General features: G+C 47.3%; 1 protein-coding gene across 9 annotated transcripts in view; it reads right to left on the bottom strand.

Moving 5' to 3' along the window:
* Positions 1 to 22576, bottom strand: part of PPP6R3 (protein phosphatase 6 regulatory subunit 3) — a 100721-nt gene that overhangs the window by 37359 nt on the left and 40786 nt on the right. For 7 of the 9 annotated variants that reach the window (XM_043973408.1, XM_043973407.1, XM_043973406.1 and 4 more), the window contains 7 exons: positions 21980 to 22146; positions 17354 to 17583; positions 14756 to 14942; positions 11469 to 11606; positions 9447 to 9512; positions 6631 to 6743; positions 2083 to 2196 (listed from right to left, as the gene is read on the bottom strand). In XM_043973408.1, the coding sequence (XP_043829343.1) occupies positions 2083 to 2196; positions 6631 to 6743; positions 9447 to 9512; positions 11469 to 11606; positions 14756 to 14942; positions 17354 to 17583; positions 21980 to 21991 (860 nt within the window). In that variant the 5' untranslated portion in view covers positions 21992 to 22146. The remainder of the gene's footprint in view (positions 1 to 2082; positions 2197 to 6630; positions 6744 to 9446; positions 9513 to 11468; positions 11607 to 14755; positions 14943 to 17353; positions 17584 to 21979; positions 22147 to 22576) is intronic. The other 2 variants (XM_043973403.1, XM_043973402.1) reach the window with 1 other exon arrangement.

Consider the following 22576-nt stretch of genomic DNA (forward strand, 5'->3'; position numbering starts at 1 on the left):
AAATGGGAAGACAGGAAACTGGGGAAAAAACCATTTACAGTGTTTCTCTAATAAAGGTCACATTTCTTGAATATATAAGGAACTCCATCAAATTTATAAGAATAAGAATCATTCTCCAGTTGATAAATGATAAGGAATATGGACAAGCCGTTTTCAGAGAAGAAACCCAAAATATCAATAGCCATGTGGAAAAACTGCTCTACATCACTCATTAGATAAATATAAAATAAAACAACTCTGAGATACAATCTCATGTCCATCAAATTGACTAAAACGACAGAAAAAGAAAATGACAAATGCTAAAGAAGATATGGGAAAATAGGTATACTACTGCACAGCTGTTGGAGCTGTGAACTGGTCCGACCACTCAAGAGAACAATCTGGAACAAGCCCCCAAAGCTATTAAATTGTGCATACCCTTTGGCCCAGCAAAACCACCACAACTATGTCTGTATCTCAAGGAGATCAAAGAAAAAGGAAAAGCACCCGTATGTACAAAAATACTGATAGCAGCTCTTTTTGTGGTAACAAAGCATTGGAAATTAAAGAGATGCCCATCAACTGGGGAATGGCTGAATAAGTTGTGATCTATGATTGCGATGAAATACTATCGTGCTCTAAGAAATGATGAGCTGGATGGTTTCAGAAAAACCTAGAAAGACATGCATGAACTGATGCAAAGTGAACAGAGCCAGGAGAATATCCTACCAGGAACAGCAACGTTGTAACAATGATCCCCCATGAAAGACCTGGCTACCCTGATCAATACAATGATTCATGATCATTTCAAAGGACAAATCTTTAAACAGGAATAGAAATAGCACCTATGTTAAAACAGCTACCTAAATAAGAGTCCTTCCGACTGAACAATTAAAGAAGAAACAGGCGTGTTTCTGTCATCTTTGTCACCAGCCCAAACACTTCTCAAATTGCAAGTCAGAAAGTCCTTTAAGAGAAATGATTTGTAACCAAACAAGGAATCGAGGTGAAAGAGAAGACAGATGACTCTGAGCCCATTAAATTGAAAAGCCTTTATGTAAATAAAAGTGATGTAATCAGAGTCCAAAATACATAGTATTCCAGAACTAAGAAAAAATTTCATTCCACAATGGGTGGGAAGTGAAAAGATATTCTCAATAGAACTTCTACTGGGAACTGTACAAAAACGATTCATGGAAACCTTTAATAATCATGTAGAAAAGAGTGCTCTAATCAATAAGAGAAATACAAACTGAAACCACTGCATCTATTGCAAATTGGCAAAAATGACAAAAGATAAGAAAAGTCAATGTTGGAGGGATTGTGGAAAGACAGACACAGCAGCGCCCTGTTGACAGAACTGTGAACTGATCCACCTATTCTGAAACACAATTTGAAAACATGCAAAGAAAGTACCTAAAAGGTCCCCTTGAGTCAGAAATCCCATTACTAAGTCTATCTCCCAAGGAGGTCAATGCCACAAAGGTCAGACTCAACAAACTATTTATAATAGTTGAATTAGAACAAATAAAGCCTATGGTCAACTATTGTGGGGTGGCATCTAGGTAGCGCAGTGGATAGAGCACTGGCCCTGGATTCAGGAGGACCCGAGTTCAAATCCAGCCTCAGACACTTGACACTTACTAGCTGTATGATCCTGGGCAAGTCACTTAACCCTCATTGCCCCGACCCCTGCCCCCCCCCCCATTGTGGACAGCCTTAACACAAAGTCCCCAGGGAAAAGCAGCAGCAGAGAAAAAGTGAACTCACCCCCCTAAGATCACCACTGTTCTTCCAAAGACCAGGCAAAGCTAATGCCCACGTAGTGTCATTCACCCAAAACTAACAATAAACTAAGAGGTGTTCAAGAAGAAAAACCCTGAACAGCAGCTGAAAAGAAGGGCCCTAATGAGCAGCATCCAGACAACTAATGGGGATGCTGGGGACGACCCCCAGAGGTGAAGGACTGTTTTTTCTCTTTTGGCTGAGTGGGGTAGGAAACAAGTGACTGAAAACAAAACATTACCAATAAAGATGAAGGTGAAAGGCAGAATGCAAAAAAGGGCATCAAACAGACCCTCTGGAAAGGCAAAGCAGTCTTACGTTGGCCGCCTGGTCTCCAGCAAAGTCAGCAGTATCTGGATCGCACTGACAATCGCCGATTCGTTTTTTTCCTTGTGAAAAATATTTGACAGAAGCTGTTCGATAATCTCTTGCCTAGGAACAGAAAGAGCAGGGAAGCACTTTAAGTACCATGCAGCACGAGCCACCTTGAAAGAAAGCAGAGAACACGTTCGAAGGGGGCCTGGGTCGGTGCAGCAGCAGTGGAGGGAGGTCTGGAGGCAGAAGGTGCAAAGAGGAGTTAGAGGGCCGCCCAGGCTTTTGGCGTCAGCTTACCAAGCCCAGAGTGGCACGGATGAGCAGGTCGGCACCTCCTGCATCCCCCAGGGGATGGAATGAGAAGAGGCTGGTGCAGGTTTCTTTCATAAAATGCAATTTCTTTTAGCTACTGAATGTCTCATACCTTTTCAGAGCACATGTAAAGAATAAAATAAGGGGGGCAGCTAGGGGGCGCAGTGGATAAATCACCAACCCTGGATTCAGGAGGACCTGGGTTCAAATACAGCCTTAGACACTTGACACTAGCTGTGTGACCCTGGGCAAGTCACTTAACCCTCACTGCCCCTCCTCCCCCAAAGAATAAAATAAGGACTGGATGTATCCTGCATGTGGATAAAAGGCTCAAAGTCTTTTATTTCTCACTGTTGGCAGGGTGGAGATCAATTTTTTTTTTTTAACTCATTACAAAAAAACACCTAAAAGGGCTATAATCTAAATGCCTCATTTCACCAAAACCCGAAAGCCTCTAAGGTACAGCGTGGCCCTCCTCCAAGTTCTCCAGCTTTCCAGCATGACTGGCCCTGTCTAAAGCAGAGGGGAGAGGGGGGAGTGGCAGCAAGACTTAGGCTCAGATCCTGCCTCTGGCCACCAACAAGATTCCTCATCTATAAAAGGGAGACAATCCCATTGTCTCATAGGGTCATCATGAGATCCTACAAAATGGAGTCTCTCAGGCTTGACCATTGTTATGTTAAGAGCTGTCAGACACTGCCTCTGATTTCTTATTAGCCTTGTCTCTTGCCAGGCACCTGAGCAGAGACCCCAGAAGGCTTATTCCAGGCCATGGTCGCACCACACCCCACTTTTAATGAATGGGCAGCAGGCAATCAACCTTGCCTAATACCGTCTCATCCCTGGCCCTGTCTGCACTTCTCTAACTTACAGGGATAAACAGGAACCAGTATAGAAAGACACCTGCTCGGTCCCATCTCCTGGAATGAGTCAGCTGACCAAAGTCCTCAGATGGCTGTTTAATTCAACCCCCCTCTCTCCTAGGAGCAAACCTCCCTCCAAACCACTTCAGTTTCCTATCTAAAACCAAATACATCTGTCTTGCGCAGCCTTGAAAGCAACCCTGCCCTCTCCTGCCAGGCCATTCACCCACCCAGGGCCGTCTGGTCTGGCTGCCTCATTCAGGGGCATTCTCCACCTACAGCAGAGCATCCAAGACGGGAGTGAGTCGAGTGACCTTCACCGTAACTGTGGCACTTCTCAAAAAACGTCAATGGCACCTACTAAAAGTAAGGGGGGCCTCATGGTAAACAGGCACAGCTCAAAGTCTGAGACATTTAAGAGCTATCCAAGGGAAAAACTCGAGTCACCTGACTCAGCCCCCCCCTCGGAATGCCAACCACCTCCACTGATGGTCGAGAAAAGACCCAGAGGCAGAAGAAATCATGTTCTGACAGGGCTCCAAGAGTGTTACTGTTATAGACAAATTTCCCAAGATTTTTATCGAGAGACTAACAGCATTTCTGAGCTGATTCTTGTGAGAAGGATGGAGGGACATAGGCTGTTCCAGACACAGACAGAGCTGGTTCCAGGTCTACACCCAAAGAGGAATCACTGATTGACTGGTGCTACCATGAAGGAGGACTCTGGTGGGGCTCAGGGGCCGCAGGCTTTGAGATAAAAGGGGCCTGAGATGTCACAGAGTCCCCTCTCCACCTTTCACCAGGAGGTAACTAGCTGAAAGCCTGAGGCAAAGTGACAAAACCAAGTTTAGAAATGACTACACAGTAGGTAGGGTTCAGTTGGGATGGGAACCCAGGTCAGGCCTCTCTTCACTGCTCTCCCTTGGCTCAAGACACAGATGGAAGATTGACCAACTGTGTCCTCTAACCCACGAGCCGTCGGTTCTGGCTTTGGGTCACTGACAGTCGGGACCTCACGGGACACTTAAGGACATGAAGCTTCACACACTTCCCTCATACAAAAGCGAGAGCACAGCTAGAGGATAATTCACCAGGGAGGAATCTGCGACTTCAGTGGACCAGGCTCCAGGAGGCAGTGGCGGCATTCTGTGGTGCAAGGGGCTCTTGTGAGCCTGGCCTCCAGCGGAGCAGCACAAAGTCTGGGGCAGGGGGTGGATGCTAGGGTGGGGAAGGCTCCTCCTCAGGGGACTCAAGACTGCATCTGGTGAGGAGCAGCCGCAGGAAGCAGGAAGCAGATGACAGCCACGCCCGAATCCCTGAAGAGCTGACAGGGATTAGGTTTGCTCGGCCTGGCCACAAAGGGCCCAACTAGGAACAATGGTGGAGAGTGAGAGGAGGAAAATATAACTGAGTAGAAGGAAAAATATGCCTGCAGAGCAAGCTGCCCACCTTAAAGCGGCGTGTGCTGTCCAGGGAGTGGAGGTGACCCTGACCCTTGTCCCTGCTCAGATCGAGTGATTCTGAACCCAGGGTACACTGAGTTTCTGAGAGGGAGAGATGGGGGGGTGGGCACAGGAGGGGGGCAGCTGGGTGGTGGTGGATAGAGTGCCGGGACTCAAGTCAGAAAGGCTCATCTTCCTGAGCTCAAATCCAGCCTCAAATGCTTCCCAGCTATGGGACCCTGGGCAAGTCACTTAACCTTGCTTGCCTCAGTTTCCTCATCTGGAAAATGAGCAGAAGGAAAAAATGGCAAAACCTGCAGCATCCCTGCCAAGAAAACCCCAAACGAGGTCATGAAGAGCTGGGCCTGACTGCACGTGTTTGTGCATGCGTGCGCGTGAGTGTATATGTACATACACTGTTTAACTTTTTGTCCCTGTGAGAAAACAAATGTTTTCTCAGCAAAGACCAGGAGCCCCAGACACTAGGGGCTTTTCAGCCTCATTCAGTAGCGTAAGCATTTGTTCAGCCTCGCCAGGGCTGGGGAAGCACTCGCCCCACACAGCCCCTCCTCCCCCATCTTTAAACCCTGTGCCTCTCTGGCTTCCTGAGGGGGCTCCCTGGCACCAAGGGCCGACTGTTGTTCTCAGTCCAAGTCCCCTCTTGGCGGCCGGCCTCTGGAGTGCTTCGGAGACTCTCCTGGGGAGATGCTACAGGGACTAATCACTACACAGCAGTTAAGCCTGTGGAGCCCAGACCCAGCCACAGCGGCTCCTGAAGCACAGAGAAAGGAGCCGCTGGGCAGAAACTCGGGGAGAGCAGGGGCTCCAGCAAAGGTTTACTCTCCTCAGTCTGATCTCCTAACCCAAAGAATGAACACTCCAGGAGCAAACAGAGCCAGCCACACTCGGCAAACTTTCCTCACTTTGCCTCCTGACCTGGGGGGGGCGGGGGGGGGGGGGGAGCCTGCTGACCTGGGCCTTCCCTAGTGTTGGGAACTCCCTAGTAAGGAAACGGCTCTGGGAGAGAAGCTCAAGAGGGTCAAACGAATCTGGGGTCAGAGGTGGAGCAAGCAAGCAGGCCCTCCTGGCCCAGAGGCCTGCTTTCCACAGGCCAGAATGCCTTCCTGGTGCCTTCTCGCAGGAGAGATTAACATCACTTTGTCTCTGAGGGTTTTCTCCCTCAAGCCACCCTCGATATTAGGGCTGTGACCCACTTTAAAGAAAAACAAGGCCTGTACTTTAGAAATCCCTAGGTAGCCAAGGTGAGCTAACGGGGCAGCCTCCACCTTTCCACTCTAACTCCCCTCAAGCTAGCAGTTGCCAGGGGATCCGTCCAAGTGATGCTGCCTCGCAGGTGAGCTCCCAAGGCCCCCAGGACACCCAGGGGCAGACCGGCTACAGCACAGATCACAGGAGTTTATCTTTCTCCAACCTGAATCAATCAAACATGTCACTTTGATAATGAAGGTCACTGGGAAAAATCAAAGGGAAAAACCAGTGCTTTACAAGTTTAAAAAGGGCTTTCGGGGACATGGGAAGAATGAACTACAAAAGCCCCAGCCCAGAAAAGCAGAACCTCTGAGAGTCAGATTTAAAAATGATCAAAGAATGGAAAATGGCACTGGCCACAAGCCATGTGCCATAAGCAGGAAAGTCTGCTGGACAAAACTTCTGTCCCAAAGCTCCCCCACATTCCCACAGGAGGCCAGGCCACTCACACTGATGAGGCAACCTGTGTGAAGTCAGTGTGCTGACTTACCAAGGAGGAGCGCCAGGGGCCTCAGAAGACAGGCTCTTTAGGAGGTCTTCCTCAGCCCCACAAATTTAACTCTTCAACAAGGTATATGAAAAAATAAAGAGTAAACAAAAGCACAGCCCCCCCCCCCCTGTTGTCTCTGGGGCAGCAAGAAGGACACACAACACAGAGAACGTACTTTTCTAGAGTGGCAAGCAGGGGATCTGGTTCTGGGCTGTTCTGGACTTGTAACATCTGGTCTCTGCTCAGACGGATAATTTCACAGAGCGACTGCGAGGCGTTGGAATGCCGCTAAGGAGAAAAGCACAGTTTTTAGCACCCTCCCCCTGAGAGGAGGGAATTCACAACATGTGTGAGGGGGGAGAGGGGGCATGCACAGTCAATCATTCCGTTGAACCCTGACCGCAGCCCTAAGGAGGAGAGAGGCCAGGCCGAGAATGCCCCACTGCAGAACTCTCTGGGAGGTAACCATCAGTCACTGACATCACCCAGTGGCCCAAGGAATGGCAAGATGGGCTGTTATGAAGGGTCTTTGAACCAGGGCCCGCCCCTCCCAGAATATACTCCTTGTGATATGACCAGCACTCTCCCCAAGTCATACGTTCAGACAATGGCTGGAGCCCAAAGCCTCAGGGCACAAATCTACCCTCAGTCACCCAATACAGGCACAACGACGACAATCCAGTGTAGCAGAGACAACGTTTGCACATCTCAAAACTGAGACAGTCTAGCACAAAAAACAAATGGAAAGCCACCCCAAGTAACCATCCACCTTTTCATGTTAAGCTTCTTTGGAGTCAGAGAACCATCCACAAGGAGAGCTGGTCCTCTCCTTGGACAGTTGCCAGGACCCAGAATTTACCCACTGGTCTGGTGAACAATCACCTTCTTCTGCTCAAAACTATCAAACAAATGGCCCCCAGCCCCATCACTCTCCATGGCCCCCATGGCCCAGGCTCCCAAAGTGAACTCTTCCCAGGGGCAATGAATGGTCAGAGTGACCCGGGGTCGGCACCTTCCAAATTGAACTGCAAGCTGAGGGGGATATTGGGGCTTCTGCTTTCTTTATAGCATATGCACCCCTAACCCCCAAATACCAAGTGATTGCACTCAGCAAATATTCGATGGCAAAAATTAAAGTTATAATTCACTCATGTTATGCTACCCTGTCCCTTACAAATATTTATAATTTATAATAGACAGAATGTAAAATACCCACTGCTGGTGCTATATTACTGGGGCGGGGGAATCTAATCCCAGAAGCACTGATTAAGTAGCAGAGTCAAGAAGAATGCTGCATTTGAAATCCTTAAAAGCTGAATTCAAATCCAGCCCCAGACCTTACCAGCTGAGTGACCTTGGGCAAGTCAATTAACCTATATGCCTTGGTTTCTTTGTAAAACGGTAACTAATGGCACCTCCTCTCCCTAGGACTGTTGTGAGGATAAAATGGGAGAATATAGTCATCTCTTCTGCATTGTGGGGGTTAGGAATATGCTGCCCTTGCGATCTGGAAAATACCCATAAAATTTTGGGCCCTCCCTCTCTTCACACCAGAGAAAAAGTCTGAATTTTTTTTTCTTTTGTGGGGTGCTGACAGAACCTTATTGTAAAGTTAAGGGTGCTATTCTACATGTATTTTATGCATTTTTGAGTTTCTAAACTTTTTGTGCTGTCTCTTGGACTTTGCATGTTGTCTGGGGCTTCCACAAGCTCCCTGCCAAGTCCCCTTTAATTTATTTTGCTGCCCCTCGATCTATCAAAAGCACGCAAGAAAAGTCGCCATGTGGAAAGATAATGGTGTGAAATGCCTGCAAACCTCCAGGTCCCACGTAAATACCAGCTACTTCCAGCACCTACCATGGTTGTGAAACAGAGATTTTTCTTTTTACTTGTTTCCAGTTCTCAATTCCCTCCCTAAGTGCCCACTGTGTTGAAGACACTGGAGAAGCTGCACCAATACAGCCCATGATTGACTGCCCCAGGCAAAGGCTGCTCTTTGTTAGTCCTTCTGGAAACCACAGTTGGCACCAGGGCCACATTCAGGCCTCCCATCTCACCGGGCCCCACAAGCCACGCATACCTTTCAGGCGCTAGGAAAGGCCCCTCTGAAGAACCCATTCCTAACACCCGCTGGTCAGACCCTTGCCCTTTTCCCTCCCTATGCCCATATGCCACTCATCCAAACATTCTGTTTTTTTTTGGGGGTTTTTTTTTTTTTTTAAAGGACATTTTATTGCATGATTGCTGACGTTTTGGGGGGTTTTTTTGGTTAGGCAATTGGGGTTAAGTGACTTGCCCAGGATCACACAGCTAGTAAGCGTGTGTTAAGTGTCTGAGGCCGGATTTGAACTCAGGTACTCCTGACTCCAGGGCCGGTACTCTATCCACTTCGCCACCTAGCTGCCCCATGAATACATTTTTAAAAGAGTTGCATAAGGCTCTTCTGTCAGCAGGACAGAGGTGTCAATCTACCTGGGCATCTCTAGTCACTGTCACAACCCTAAGAGGCTGAACACTGCATGCCATGGGAGCCGAAGGACAATGTAGTTCAGCAGCGATCGAGAGGAAGATATTTTATGCTCTGTCACCTGCCTGCTGAGTCACGTTTCAGGACATTCCCTGATCACTGGAAACCACCCCCCCCCTCCCGCTTTAGGTCTTCCTCTGGTTTCACCAGGGCCTGGGGATGACCTAAGATGATCCCAAAGCTGTCAGGTTCTACAGAACTGGAAAGGTTTTGGAAACAGGTCTAGTCATTGATCGCATACACTTTTTGTCCAAGAATAACAAAGTTCAGAGAGATCAAGTACCAGGTTGTTTTCAAGGAAAGGCCCTGAAGGCCCACATCAAAGACCTATGTTAACACTGTGACACGTCCAAGAAGCTGCGGGCTTCTGCAATACTGAATGACCTATGTTCTACCTGTACCAGCAGGAACAAGGTCATTTGTAAAGACAAAGCTCTGCACGCTCACAGAACAGGAACACTTACATCTTCTTCTTGACATGGATGGACGATTCCCACAAGCCTCTGGATAATTTTCTCCTCGTTTAACCACTGTAAAACACATGATATAAAATTTGGTCATCATAGTAAGGAAGGGCTCTTGGTCAAAACCCAATGAAGAGAAAGCATATTTGAAAATACTCATCCATCAGATGTAAGCATATTCCATGACTGCCCACAAGGGTTCCCCAAAGAAAATGCCAGTGAACACATCACTATCAGCCCCAAGAACTCCCCCGAGTCTAACCCCAATTATCAAAACGTTACAACTGGACACAAGCATCATGGGATCGCTCACATAACTAGAATATAGATTAGAATCCACCAGAAAGGCTACTGTGAAATAACAAGGGGGGGAGGACCCTGGAAGAATGCATACATCTGTGGGACCTTCAGTAAGAAGAACAAGCAAAAACAGCATCACATCCCAAGGTTAAATGGTTAAAAGAAACTACCTTTTGTAAAACTTTATAGTTAAAGAAAACTGAGTCATGTGGTAAGTATTTTTAGACATCGACTTCAAGAAAAGGCTATTAAAAAAAAATAAAGCAGGAAGAAAGTTCTAGCATCATGTAGTCCTGGGCTGAAACATTTAGGAAGTTGGTTGGACAAATCACCTACATAATCCTTTGTTCAGGAGGTGTTTATCTGAGTGAAATGGGTATCCTTGGAATCACTTCTTTTAACCTTATTTTATTTACCCATGAGAAAACTGAGGCCTTTGCTTCTTGCTTTGATTATGACAAATTTGTTAGAATTTAGGATTTATAAAATAACGATAAACTTAGGGAAATATAAACTGGGGATGGGGGTGGGAGGGGGGAGATGATTCCAAGCAAGGAAGGGAGACAGCTTAGAAATGAAGAAAATATAAATTTCATGGGAGAGCTTATTTAGGGGAAGCAAAGGCCCGTGCCACAGAGCTATAAGGGAAAAGGAATAGTGCACTAGAATCACTAAGTGCTGGGTTTGAGTTCTGCTTCTGGACCACCCTGGCTCTCTCACTGTCCCATGCTTCTCAAGTGCTCTAAGCTGTCTTGGTAGAGGGAGGCATGTTACAAGGACTTTCCTAGACCTGTTTAGTCACAGCCAGGTCCCAAGCTCCCCTCTAAGGTGGGAAAGCAGGAGAACCCCAACAGCTGTCGTTGAACAAGAACAGTTAAGGGTGATGAGATAAGCGAGCTGGTCCAGCCAGCAGGGATGGCAGGCAGGCTGGAGAGGGCACACGTTTGGCAGCTGGAGGGCTTTAGGGTTAGCATCATCAGGCCCTTTATAGGGAATGAGGGAGTTCGGTCTTTATGGTTTTCTCTAGCTCCAAATTTTGTGACCCTAAAATATAAGCAGTGCACATAACTACGAAAGCCCAAAGCCTTGTACAACCTATGGGAGCCTGCTGCAGTTGGCTATAAAAGGAAAGGAGGGGGAAGACAAAATAGGGTTAGACTTCTGTTCCTGAAGGGGAAAGCATGAGCCAAAATGATTAATGGACCGAATGCCACAAAAGCAAATGTTCCTTCAGCCCAGGGACCCGTCAGGTACATGGAACATGTAATGCAGAGGTCTGACCACAGAATGTCCACAAAGACAAACTGCTCAGGCCGCAGGCATCGGAGGCTTTCTACAATCCGGCTCCTGCTGGCCCTGACAGCATGATCCTCCCCCTTTCTCATGTCTGTTCCTGTCAAACTGGACCATTCATTGATGCTGGCTCTGGGGCCTTTGCCTCCACCTGCATGACACTGCCTAAGTCAAACATTTCTGAGCCTCCATCTTTTGAATGGAGGCATTTGAATGGCTGGCCTCCCACAAGGAGATAGCAACTTTTCCAAAAGACCACCAGAAGCTCCCTGGGCCTGGGGTAAACACCTCAGCCTGGTGCCAAGATCCCACCTTTCCACCTCCCCAGGGCCTTCTGGGCCTGAGACATCTGGCCATCATCATCATCTCCTCACACGTGGTGTTGCCCTCCCCCGACGAGCAAGATGCATCTTGCACAACTGTACTCACATTCAACACGTCTTGCCTGGGCTGTGGTGGCTCGATACAAGTCAGCAGCCTGAGCAATAAGTCCATGATAGCCGACGTCCCGATGTGTTTTATGATGAGGTCTACAAAGTCGTGCTTCTTCTTTAAGAAATCCACAATCTGAGAGAAAGGGGAAGAACCAAACCACAGACGTGACTGACCCACTCTCAGGTCAGTTGGAAGAGACAAAGAACCACAAACTGGCCAGTGCCCGGGCACACCTCATGCAGGCACACGTCTACTCTAACTGGCTCACAACTGGCCCAGGCCAAATGCTGGCATCAGCTTGGGACAGGAGTCGGCCTTCAGATGGGGAAGGGACAGCGTAAGCGGCAGAGGCACTCACTGCTCTCCTATATCACAATTCAGTAGAAATTAATCTATGCCAGGAATGCAAACAATGGAGAGCATGAGAGTAAACGTAGGCAGCCTGACAACCCAGCCAGGGGTTCGTGACCTTGTCAACTCACTGCCTGACAGGAAGAGCACAGTGGTTGGTCACGTATGTGCCCCTTGGGAGCAAGGAGACCGCTAGGCCGGCTTCCTGGAAGCTACAGCTTCTGTGCAGGGGGGCCAAGTCCTCTGCCCTGGGACTGGCTTGAGCTGAAGGTTTTAGCTAAGAGAGACAAAGGGAGCAGCCCCTCAGTGCCCATGAATCACTTCATATTTCTGAGCCAAAGATACTCTTTTAACAGGTTTATTTTATTTATTTTTGGGGGGGGGAGGGCAAGTGGAGTTAAGTGACTTGCCCAGGGTCACACAGCTAATAAGTGTTAAATGTCTGAGCCTGGATTTGAACTCAGGTCCTCCTGAATCTAGGGCCAGTGCTCTATCCACTGCGCCACCTAGCTGCCCCTAAAGATACTCAAAGTACAAAAAGACAGGTTTTCACCATCTGTTACATGATGGCTTAAAACCTGGTGAATCTACAGATGGACAATTCCAGGGAGGTGGGTGGCTCAGATCTTTCCAACTGGACAGTCAGCTTCATGTGGGGAAGGTTAGAGGCTCTTGAGAATGTAAGATTAGCAGTGAAGGTCGGGAGAAGTTTGATGGGAAGGGGCACTGACATTTCCTAGGATTTCCTAGCACAGTCTGAGAAACAAAGGCCATGGGATGCACTGAATGAGAGAAAGGAGCTCACTAGAGGTGGATTTGGGAGGAGTACCACAAGGCACATGCTAACCTACAGCCCAGAAGGAAGAGTGAGGAGTGGGGCTATGAAGACACACTCGCCTTCATTTTCTGCAACACCTTTTCTCTAATAGCACATTAATGGGTCCTTTTTCAATAGAAGAGGCACAAGGGGTGTCCAATATGCTGTAAGACGGGCCTACCTGGTGGGCCCAGGAAGGGAAGGGAACCCTGGCCTGCTCTGGGAACAGGTGTCACCCCTAGATCCAATACCCTCCCTACCCCACCCCCCATCTCTTCTAAAAGGCTCGTGTCTAGATGTGCTTGGTGATGCCCAAGAAACAGGAGAGGGTGCAAGCATTTCTGAGCAGAAAAGATCGCAGCTCATCCATGGGGTTTGATTTACCTTCCAGATAAACCTCAAGCAATCCTCTGGTGGAAATGAACTCAACTCCATCTTTGGTTTGAAAGCTAATCCGATCTAAGTCCCCAGAACCTAATTCAAAATAAGCCAAAGGGGTGAAGGACGGGCTCAAAGTCTGAGCAAGTTTCTTAAGGGCCCTTTAGACAGGAATGACAAAGCCAATGCTCCCAAACAACTTCTCCGTCACCACAAAGCTAAAGAGATCTTCCTAGACTGAGGCGCCAGTCACTGGTTCTTCTTCCCAAACAGGGACCAAATGGGAATCCAGGAAGACAATGTCAAACACGTGAGCCAGCTTCTTCTCCAGCCTGAATCTGGTGCCCCCTCTGGCTTTCTCAAGGCCACCACTTCCTGAGGTTCACTTGACTCCCTACCCCCCCCAACTGAACAGCTCCCTCCTTCAGTAAAGTCCCCTCCCACAACACAAAACTTCAAATCCATCAAACAGATCACCGACTCCCACTTCAGGGAAGCGACCACCTCATACTGCAGGCACGGGAGGGGCTGCCAAGACCAGCTGTGGCTGATGGGGGGGGGGGGGGGGGGAGGAAATCACCAGCTGCAGCTTCGTTCTGGAGGTCTGGGCACCGTGGGGTTGGCCTCACCCTAACATCATGCAGTGAAGGTTCTGGGTCTGAGTCAGTAGCTGAGCGCTTCCCAGCAATCTTTTCCACAGCTAGCTGTTCTCTCTTCTCTCTAGCCCACAGAGACTCCCAAAGCTCCATATCACGGGGGCTCGTCCTCACAAACATGGCTGCGCACTATGGGCACCGAAAGGAGGCTGGGGGCTTTGGGAACAAATCACCAACCCCACCCCCTTTGAGGAGGTGCTAGGGACACCAATGAGGACATGACAGCTAGAAGGCAGAACAGGAGCCCTCGAATGTCCAACAAAATGGGGAATGGGAATGAGCTGCCTTTGGAAGCACATAGCCTCACATTTCAAATCAAGCATGTTCACTCACTAAAAACAGTCCTTAACTCCAGTGACCTTTAGGAACTTGACCTTGTTAATAATAAGCAGCAAGGCCTGGAGAGGAGCACCCCGGTGGTGCAGACACATTTTGGTGAGCTCGGAAGGGGATGGAGGAGAGCAGTGCACCCTCCCTGCCCACTAGCTCCAGCACCAGCATATTGCCATCAGGCGTCACGATCACAGAACGGATGTCACGGCATTTTCGGACAGTCTGACGATACAGTCTGTTCCCCGAGTCTGTATGGCCTAAATCAGAAGCTTAAGCAGACCCATCTGGAGGCCTTCTTTCTAGAGAGTTCCTGAAGCACAAGGCTCCTGTTCTCTGTCCAAATGTCATAGGGGCAATGCAGCAACAAATACCCAAATTTTACTTCTGGTCCATGAGATACTGCAATTGCTCTCTGCAATGACAGCTTTCCGAAGCTCCACTCAGTCACCATCCAGTATCCTCACAAAGAGAAACTCTCCCTCAAACCTGCACACACCGTTCTCCACCCAAGCATCTGATATCTCCAGGTTCAGGTGTGCTTTATCACCCAGTGGAAAGGGTTATGCTAATAACCTAAGTGAGAAGTGCCGGTCTTAGAATAAGCAGTGAACTCAAGCATAAATGATCAGGTGTTTCTATAGAGGATTATTTAAATTTTCATCAAAACCAAAGACAGATTTAGAAGACTAAAGCAAACAAGCCAACTTGCTGGCAAAGTCACTTACCTTTGGGAAAAGAATATTTACCTGTTCTGGTTTTCGGCTAATAAGGATACTGAGCACCTTGCTGAAGAAACTGGCAAGTAACGGGTTCAAAGGGGAATCATTCAGGAGGAAGCCGTACAGCTTCATTAGCAAAGATTCATCTTCTCCCAATCTATCATTCATCTGAGAGACATCGGAAGTGAGCAATTCACAAGCTAGATTTGGGTACCTAGGAGAACAGAACACTCCTATCATCAGATAGTCACAGCTCAGTGGCACACACAAGCACACACAATAATACAAGTTGGAAAGGTTTTCTCAAAGTTTCTGTAACCATTCAAACCTCAGTTTGCAATCTGAGCAAAAGTTAAGATACAACACATTCCCGTGGACATTAGACTGCAAGTCACTTTGTATGACGTGGGCCTTCTGAAGCAGTGCACCAAAGAATCAAAGCTTCTGAGGTCCAGGAATCCACCACGAGATACAGTGCTTTAAGCTAACCAGCAGTGGCCAAACCGGGTCCTGGTGGTTGGCAAGAAATGACACTGGCACTACAGGGGTGACTCCCAACGTCTCTTAGAAGGCCTCTGGATGCCCCCTAGACCCCGAGGTCTCCTTTCAGAATTCTTGGGGCCAGCTCCCACCCTGACAGATTTGAACATCAGTAAAGTAGGAAGTTTTAGAGGAGGTGCATGAAGTACTCAGTGAACATTAGGTCTCAAGTAAACCAAATTTCAGTGTCCCGCTCAAAGGCAGGGACTGCCCCAAACTTCAGTGGGTGCTCAGGGGCTCTGCTCTCCCTTGTTCCCATCCCTCGAGGAGGGTACAGAAGTGAATGGCCACCCCCTTGCACAGTAACTGCTCACACTCACACCCCGTGCAACTTTCCATCCAGACACCAACCTAAAATAAACAGTACGGAAGGCACTGTCTCTATCCTGCAGGTGAGGAAACCAAAGTTCAGAAGCGTTCAGAGAAACACTGCCGACACCCATGCTCACGCCAAGGCCTTGTGTCCTTCCTCTTACCATATACCCCTGCCTACTTGGCAAAGAACATGGAGTCTACACTCAATTCCCACACAGTGCTGGGTATTCAGAGTCGATTATGTCTCTCCTTTCCCAAACACAAGTCACACTCTCCTCAACCGAGAGGCCAGGAAACAGCTATGTCAGCTGCTGCATTGAGCACGGGGTAAACACATCTGGGTGGCTCAGAGCCCAAGAACTCCATTTTAAACTGAGGAGGTGGAAACAAAGTCTCTTCTCGCTGCTCATAACCCCCTGAAAGACAAGTCTCTTTGTTTTGTTTTTGGTGTGTTTTGGTTTTGCAGGGCAATGAGGATTAAGTGAGTGACTTGCCCAGGGTCACACAGCTAGTAAGTGTCAAGTGTCTGAGGCCGGATTTGAACTCAGGTCCTCCTGAATCCAGGGCCGGTGCTCTATCCACTGTGCCACCTAGCTGCCCCCAAGACTTGTCTTAACAAAAACAAACAAAAAAGAGGGCAGTTAGGTGGCACAGTGGATAGAGCACCGGCCCTGGATTCAGGAGGATCTGAGTTCAAATCTGACCTCAGATACTTGACACTAGCTGTATGACCCTGGGCAAGTCACTTAACCCTCACTGCCCCACTGCCCCCCCCCCAAAGAATTATCCATCACCTAAAAATGTAAGCCCAACTTCCTAACCCTTGTAAGCCCATCCCCCTGTCTAAGCTACTCAGATTTCCATTTAGGTTTTATGGCAAAGATAACAAAGTTTTTGAGAGGCCACCTTCCTCAATGGCACTGGCCCCCACTTAGACAGGAATGTTCTCCTCCATCCCCGGGGGGAACGCCCCATGATGCTCCAGCCCCACAGCTTGCTGGCCAAATTGGAAAGGAGCTTCATAAAGTACCAACTCTGACCTTTCAGCTCCCCGAGTCCATCCTACTGCCCCTGGACAAAGTGGTTCTAAACACCAATGGCACGAGGCAGGGACACCTGTGTTTCATTATCTTCCTGCCTATAGGCATAACAAAAGTCCGCTTAATGTTTCATGATAAATATTCAGTTGTAGAGGGATTCACATCCATGCAATTACCTGCTTCAGTCTGCTTAATCTAGTCTTCCCTTAAAGCTCTGAATGGTTCTGACTCAATCTCTCCAGTTAGTTAAAGGCCAGAGTCTATTCTACTTGGTTCTAAGTCTTTAGAGCTCAGGACTAGACAGAAAAGCATCCAAATTCTGGCTTAGATTTGTGCTGTGTGGTCTCGGGTACTCATTTAACTTCCATCTCCCCACCTGCAAAGCGGGGAAAAGATTTGAGTAGCCTTAGCATGTGGCTATCTGTTTCAGTGTCTACACAGCCCTCTGCCCTCCCAGGACCCCCTTAGAACCAGATTTGAGAACACTTCCGTTTTGGTTCATGACTCCCACGGACTTTGTTTTAAACATGAAACTTGCACCCCACCTCTACGCCTCAAATTAAGATTCTCAATCTCTGCAGTGGGGCCTGAGCCCATATACGACCCACAGGAGAGCTGTGAAAGCACTCCAGGAGCAGCTCCCCAACACTCTCTCTACAAATAAATTCTCAAGGATCATGTGGCTTCATCCCTTCTCTTTCCACTCCAAAGCGAAGATAGATTTTCTTACTTGTATCTGATCTTTTCATCCATGTCTTGAGGTGGTTCTTCTATAATGAATGAGACTAAATCTTCAAGACATTCTGCCTTCAACAGAAACTCAATAAGTTTGCGGTTCTGAGCTTTACATTCTTGCAAAACGTCTTCCTCATCCATTAATTCCTTCAGTGTTACATCTTCTCTCTCTAGAAGTGTGTCTATGTGGGATGACGAGTGAAGGTCAAATTTCCAAAACATGGTCTGAAGAAATGGAAAAATATTTCACAAAATAACTCCAACTATTACAATGTTCCCACCTTTCACACAATCAGTTCAGTTTTACAGCCCCAAATGCCAATGCATTACATATAAAATAAACTTTTAATCCAAGTTAAAACAATATATTTAATAGATGAATTGGATCTCCCACCCCAGGCCCTTCTCTCCCCAAAGTAGATTTTTATTTTTTAAACTCTTTGAACTTAAAAAAAAAATCTGAATGTGGATGAACCAAGCATGACATGTTTTTATATGCAAGTTCAAGGCTATAAATATAACAGGAAAAATATGCCATTAGCTGACTCCAGCTATGGCATGCCTTCCCTCAGTATAGCAACCACATGCTGCTAATTTAGGCATGAGATTTAAAACAAAACTCTTCAGGTCCCTTGTTTGAAGGCATACTTGTTTCTACCTAGGCCATGTTTTCTGCAAGTGTACCCTCAGACAAGTGTTCACTGAGCTCAGGGCTAGGCACAAAGGGACAGAAGAGAAACGGGACAAAAGCCCCTGTACTCAACCACTCTAACTCTGCCCAAGGGATTTTGGAATATTATGGAATTCCTGAAAATAGTTCAATTTTCAATCAGAGAAACCATCAAGATACCATCTTTTGTGATTTTTTTCAGTACTGTTTCTCAGTGAATATGAAGAAGTCATTTTTTCCTCCATTCTTGAGACAACCCAAGCAGCAAACCTAAAAAACAAGCCATTCCTCAGCCCCAAAACAGCCTTCACTGAACAGTTCACTGCTACAAAGATGGGGGAGGATAGATATCTACTGGAGACAACTTCAAATCACACACTAAAGTAAGAAGTCCTTATTTCCCCTAAAATGAGCTCTATGAATCATCCTCACAAGTAAGACGTGAATAAAGCAGCTTGCCTTGATAACCTTGGAATCTCAACGACCAACTAGGGCCCCGAGGTCTTTAAACAAAGAACCAAAGAAGGGAGAATGACAAATCATCCCCCCTCGAACTATATTAAGGACAGAACCTTCCATCACCCCTGGGTAGTAACAGCTCTAAGATGGTGACTATTTCCTAGAAGGCACAATCTCTCCCAGCTAAAGACATCACCCCAAAGGCAATGAGACTGCCATCGGCGGGTCCCTTCATCCATTTGGTTCGACTGCCTCACCAGGCTTACCTGGGGCAATGCACAGACAGCTGATTCACAAGGAACTGTGACGGGACAAGCCAAGACCCCCACTTCCAATCCTTAAATCAAAGGGCCTGTGAGTCCCCATCTGGCTACAAGGATGCTTCTTGGGACATTTGGTTGTTACAAGCCCTGCTTGGGAGCTCACACAGAGAACTAAGGTCCTCTGCTTGGGGAAGGGACAGAATAAAGACATAAAAGGGGCAGAGAGAGAGAGAAGTTAAACATTCAAATGCTTGTTTGAAAGAAAAGAAAAAGAAAGAAAACCCAGCAACCAGTCTCTAGCTGACAATATAATTCATATAAAATGAAGGCAACCAACGTATCCCCATTCTCTCTCTCAAGAATACAAACACAAGCACACACATGGGCATTTGTACGTGTGTGCGCGCGCACACACACACAGGAAAAGATAAAACAGGTAAGAGAATAAACTCTTTCCCTAAATTCCTTTATATCACTAACATACTAATTACTGTTTTATTGTTTAAGATTATTTTCTGATGTCTCTAAGTGCTACATAAATGGTAGGCACAGAGGGCAGGCCCAATGCTAGGACTGAGGTCCTTCACAGATTAGGAGATGCTGAATGCCAATGCCGGGGCCAGAGGATGTGAGGTTTGGCCACAGCAACTGTAGAAGACAACCGTGATAGAGAGGCCTTATTAATGCCTTGTTTTTTAAATAACCATAAAAAGATCTATTCTTGATGTCAAGTTACAGACAAACTCGATTTTTTAAGTGATTCGGATTAAAACGGCACATTCAGGCCATTTCCACATTTGGAAGGAGCTGCTGAAAACCTTCCTGCAGAGTTTTCCACCGTCCTTTCCTTTTTACATAATAACACTGATCTGTTCCTCAAAAGTTGACAACACAATCTGTGATAAAGGAATCACTTTCTCAAAGGGAAATGAAGCCTGTAAGGCTGTCTTTAAATGAGGACAAGGGCTCTGCTTTTCTCAAGACAGGGATATTCACTGACTTTTAACACCGGCAGCTTAGAAAGACAAAAGGTCTTCTCAGTGAGCTGCAGGTTCTCAATTTAAATTTTCACAGTTAAGAATCTGGACCATTATTATGGAGGACACAGAGAAACAGTAACCTGTCCATGGTCACACAGCCCCTATACCTGCCTGTCAGAGGGCCTCTGAGCCTGGCACCCTGGCTGCCCCTCACTTGGTTTAACTACTGGATCCTTGATGAGGGCTGTTAACAGAGTTGTCTTTCACATATATCTAGAGAAGCCCTGCTAGCCTCAAGTTAGCAGGGTCTCTACTTTTCCCACTCTGTTCTATTATAGAAAGGGAACTTCTAGGCTTCCTTATCAAGTGAGATGGCACTGATCAGGCCAGAGGGGCCCCAGAGCCACTTCTGCCACCCAGCCTCCAGGGGCTCAAGGCAACAACATCAAAGGCTCAATGGCAGTCGCTAACCTGCCTTGGAAGAAGGCATTTTATCCTTGAGATCGCAGAGGACTACGGTACTTGGAACCAAAGGCTTGGGAGATGGACCCGGAAGCAGGCCAATTACAAACTTCCTCTGCCTCAGCTTCCATTTTGATCTTTGCATTATGGTGGGTCTGAACCTCTGACACCAAGCGACTCCAGAAAGACAGCACCAAGTACCATCCTTCCCAAGTGTCTCTCAAGGGGAAAGAAAAGAGGGATTAACCTGAAATGGTATCAGACCTTCACATACATTCATTTAATTGTTCTAAAAGAGTTACAAGCAACATCTCCCCCTAATTCAAAAAGCACCGAGCCACAAAACAGCCTCTCTCAGGGGAGGGGAAGGGGAAGACAGCTTCTCTGGGAACCGTGACAGCCAAGAAACAGAAATAAAATACTGATGAATTACAGGCAAAGAACACAGCAGGTCTTCAGAGCTGTTTTGCTGTTGCATGCTTCTGGGCTAGCAAAGGCTCCTTCCACCAAGTCCCATGGCTGGAAAGGTGAGCCAACAGCCTCAGTTTTCTTTCTTTCTTTCTTTTTTTATTGGGGGGGGGGGTGAGAAGAGATTGACCCCATAGCTTCATGTCCCTTCCTACTCAATATGTTTTTGGTTTTTTTTAGTGAGGCAATTGGGGTTAAGTGACTTGCCCAGGGTCACACAGCTAGTAAGTGTTAAGCGTTTGAGGCTGGATTTGAACTCAGGTACTCCTGACTCAAGGGCCAGTGCTCTATCCACTGCGCCATCTAGCTGCCCCCCTACTCAATATGTTACCCCATACTCCTGGGAAATGTTTTCTTCCCCATTCAGAGACAGACAGACAAACAGGCAGGCAGAAAGGCAAACAGACGCAGGCAGGCAAGAAGACAGACAGATGTGCAGGATGACAGGCAGGCAGATTTTTTAAAGGGTTCTGGAGACAGCATGGACTAAAGCAGGGCTTCTTAAACCTTTTCCGCCTGTGAACCCTCTTCACCTGAGAAATGTTTAAATGACCCTGGGTATCTAAGCATATAAACTAGGTATACACAACCTTTAACTGTTGCCCAGTTTTTGGTGACACCCACAGTTTAAGAAAGTAGGGCCTAGAGGAAGGTCCTGGGCCTTCACTACACACACCCACACCTCTCTTCCCTAAGGCTCACCTGTGGATCTTTGGGGGAAAGTTACTTTAGGGAGCAATCTTAGGTAAAGGAAGACAAAAGAAATATAAAGACCTCACCTAAGCATAGATGGTAGCCGTCACCAATGACTATCATCCTGGGTTGGCACGTTCTTCTAGAGAGAGCTCTCCATGCCACAGAACTATTGGATGCAGAAAATTCAATTCCTCCTGGCCTCGAAAAGGCTACTATCAAAGAAGCCTTTGGGGGTTCACGGCCCTGAGAGCCATCAGGACCAGAACTCTGACCAGACCCTCCCACACTAGAGAGCAGAATGTACACACACAGCCACATGTGAACACGCACACACGGCTGCCTGCACCGGTGCACAAGCACCGGTGCAGGCCCATACACAAATGCACACATTCACGGCACACACAGCAACGGGATAATTTGTTTTCATTGGATAAACCTTTTTTTTTAATATCAAATAATAAAGCTGGTAGGAGACTCGATTCCCTGATGTGAAGGTATTTATGATAGACGCCTGTCCACCATTAAAATAAATGAAAATGACAGAATTGTGTATTTGTACACTAAGTGAACAAAGACATTTCCAAGGAAATGTAAAAGAAAAATTAAATAATGAAGAAGCATACTACTGCAAACATGTCCCTGAGTTCTTTCAGAAACTCCCTCCCGGGCGAGCTGCCATTAAGGGCTCTCTCTCTCTCTGTCTCTTTGTCAGCGGGCCGGGGCCAGGCCGGGCCGGGGCCAGGTGCAGAGTTCAGTTTATTCCGTCACTTTTCAACAGGAGCCCAGGTCCCTTCGAATAAGGAAAAATAACACCATAAAATGTGCTAGAGGAAGCTGTTAGAATCCTGGTGGCACAATGACTACTGTAGCAATGGGGAGGGGAAAATATCTTAAAAGCAGAACTGAGGGGCAGCTAGGTGGTGCAGTGGATAAAGCACCAGCCCTGTATTCAGAAGGGCCTGAGTTCAAATCAGACCTCAGACATTTAACATGTACTAGCAGCTGTGTGACCTTGGGCAAGTCACTTAACCTTCACTTCCCTGCCCTCCCCCAAAAGTTTCTTATCCTTCAGGGGCAGCTAGGTGGCACAGTGGATAAAGCACTGGCCCTGGGTTCAGGAGGACCCAAGTTCAAATCCGACCTCAGACACTTGCTAGCTGTGTGACTGACCCTGGGCAAGTCACTTATTCCTCACTGCCCCACGGGGAAAAAAACAAAAA

Source organism: Dromiciops gliroides, chromosome 6 (assembly GCF_019393635.1).
Source record: "Dromiciops gliroides isolate mDroGli1 chromosome 6, mDroGli1.pri, whole genome shotgun sequence".
NCBI lineage: Eukaryota > Metazoa > Chordata > Mammalia > Microbiotheria > Microbiotheriidae > Dromiciops > Dromiciops gliroides.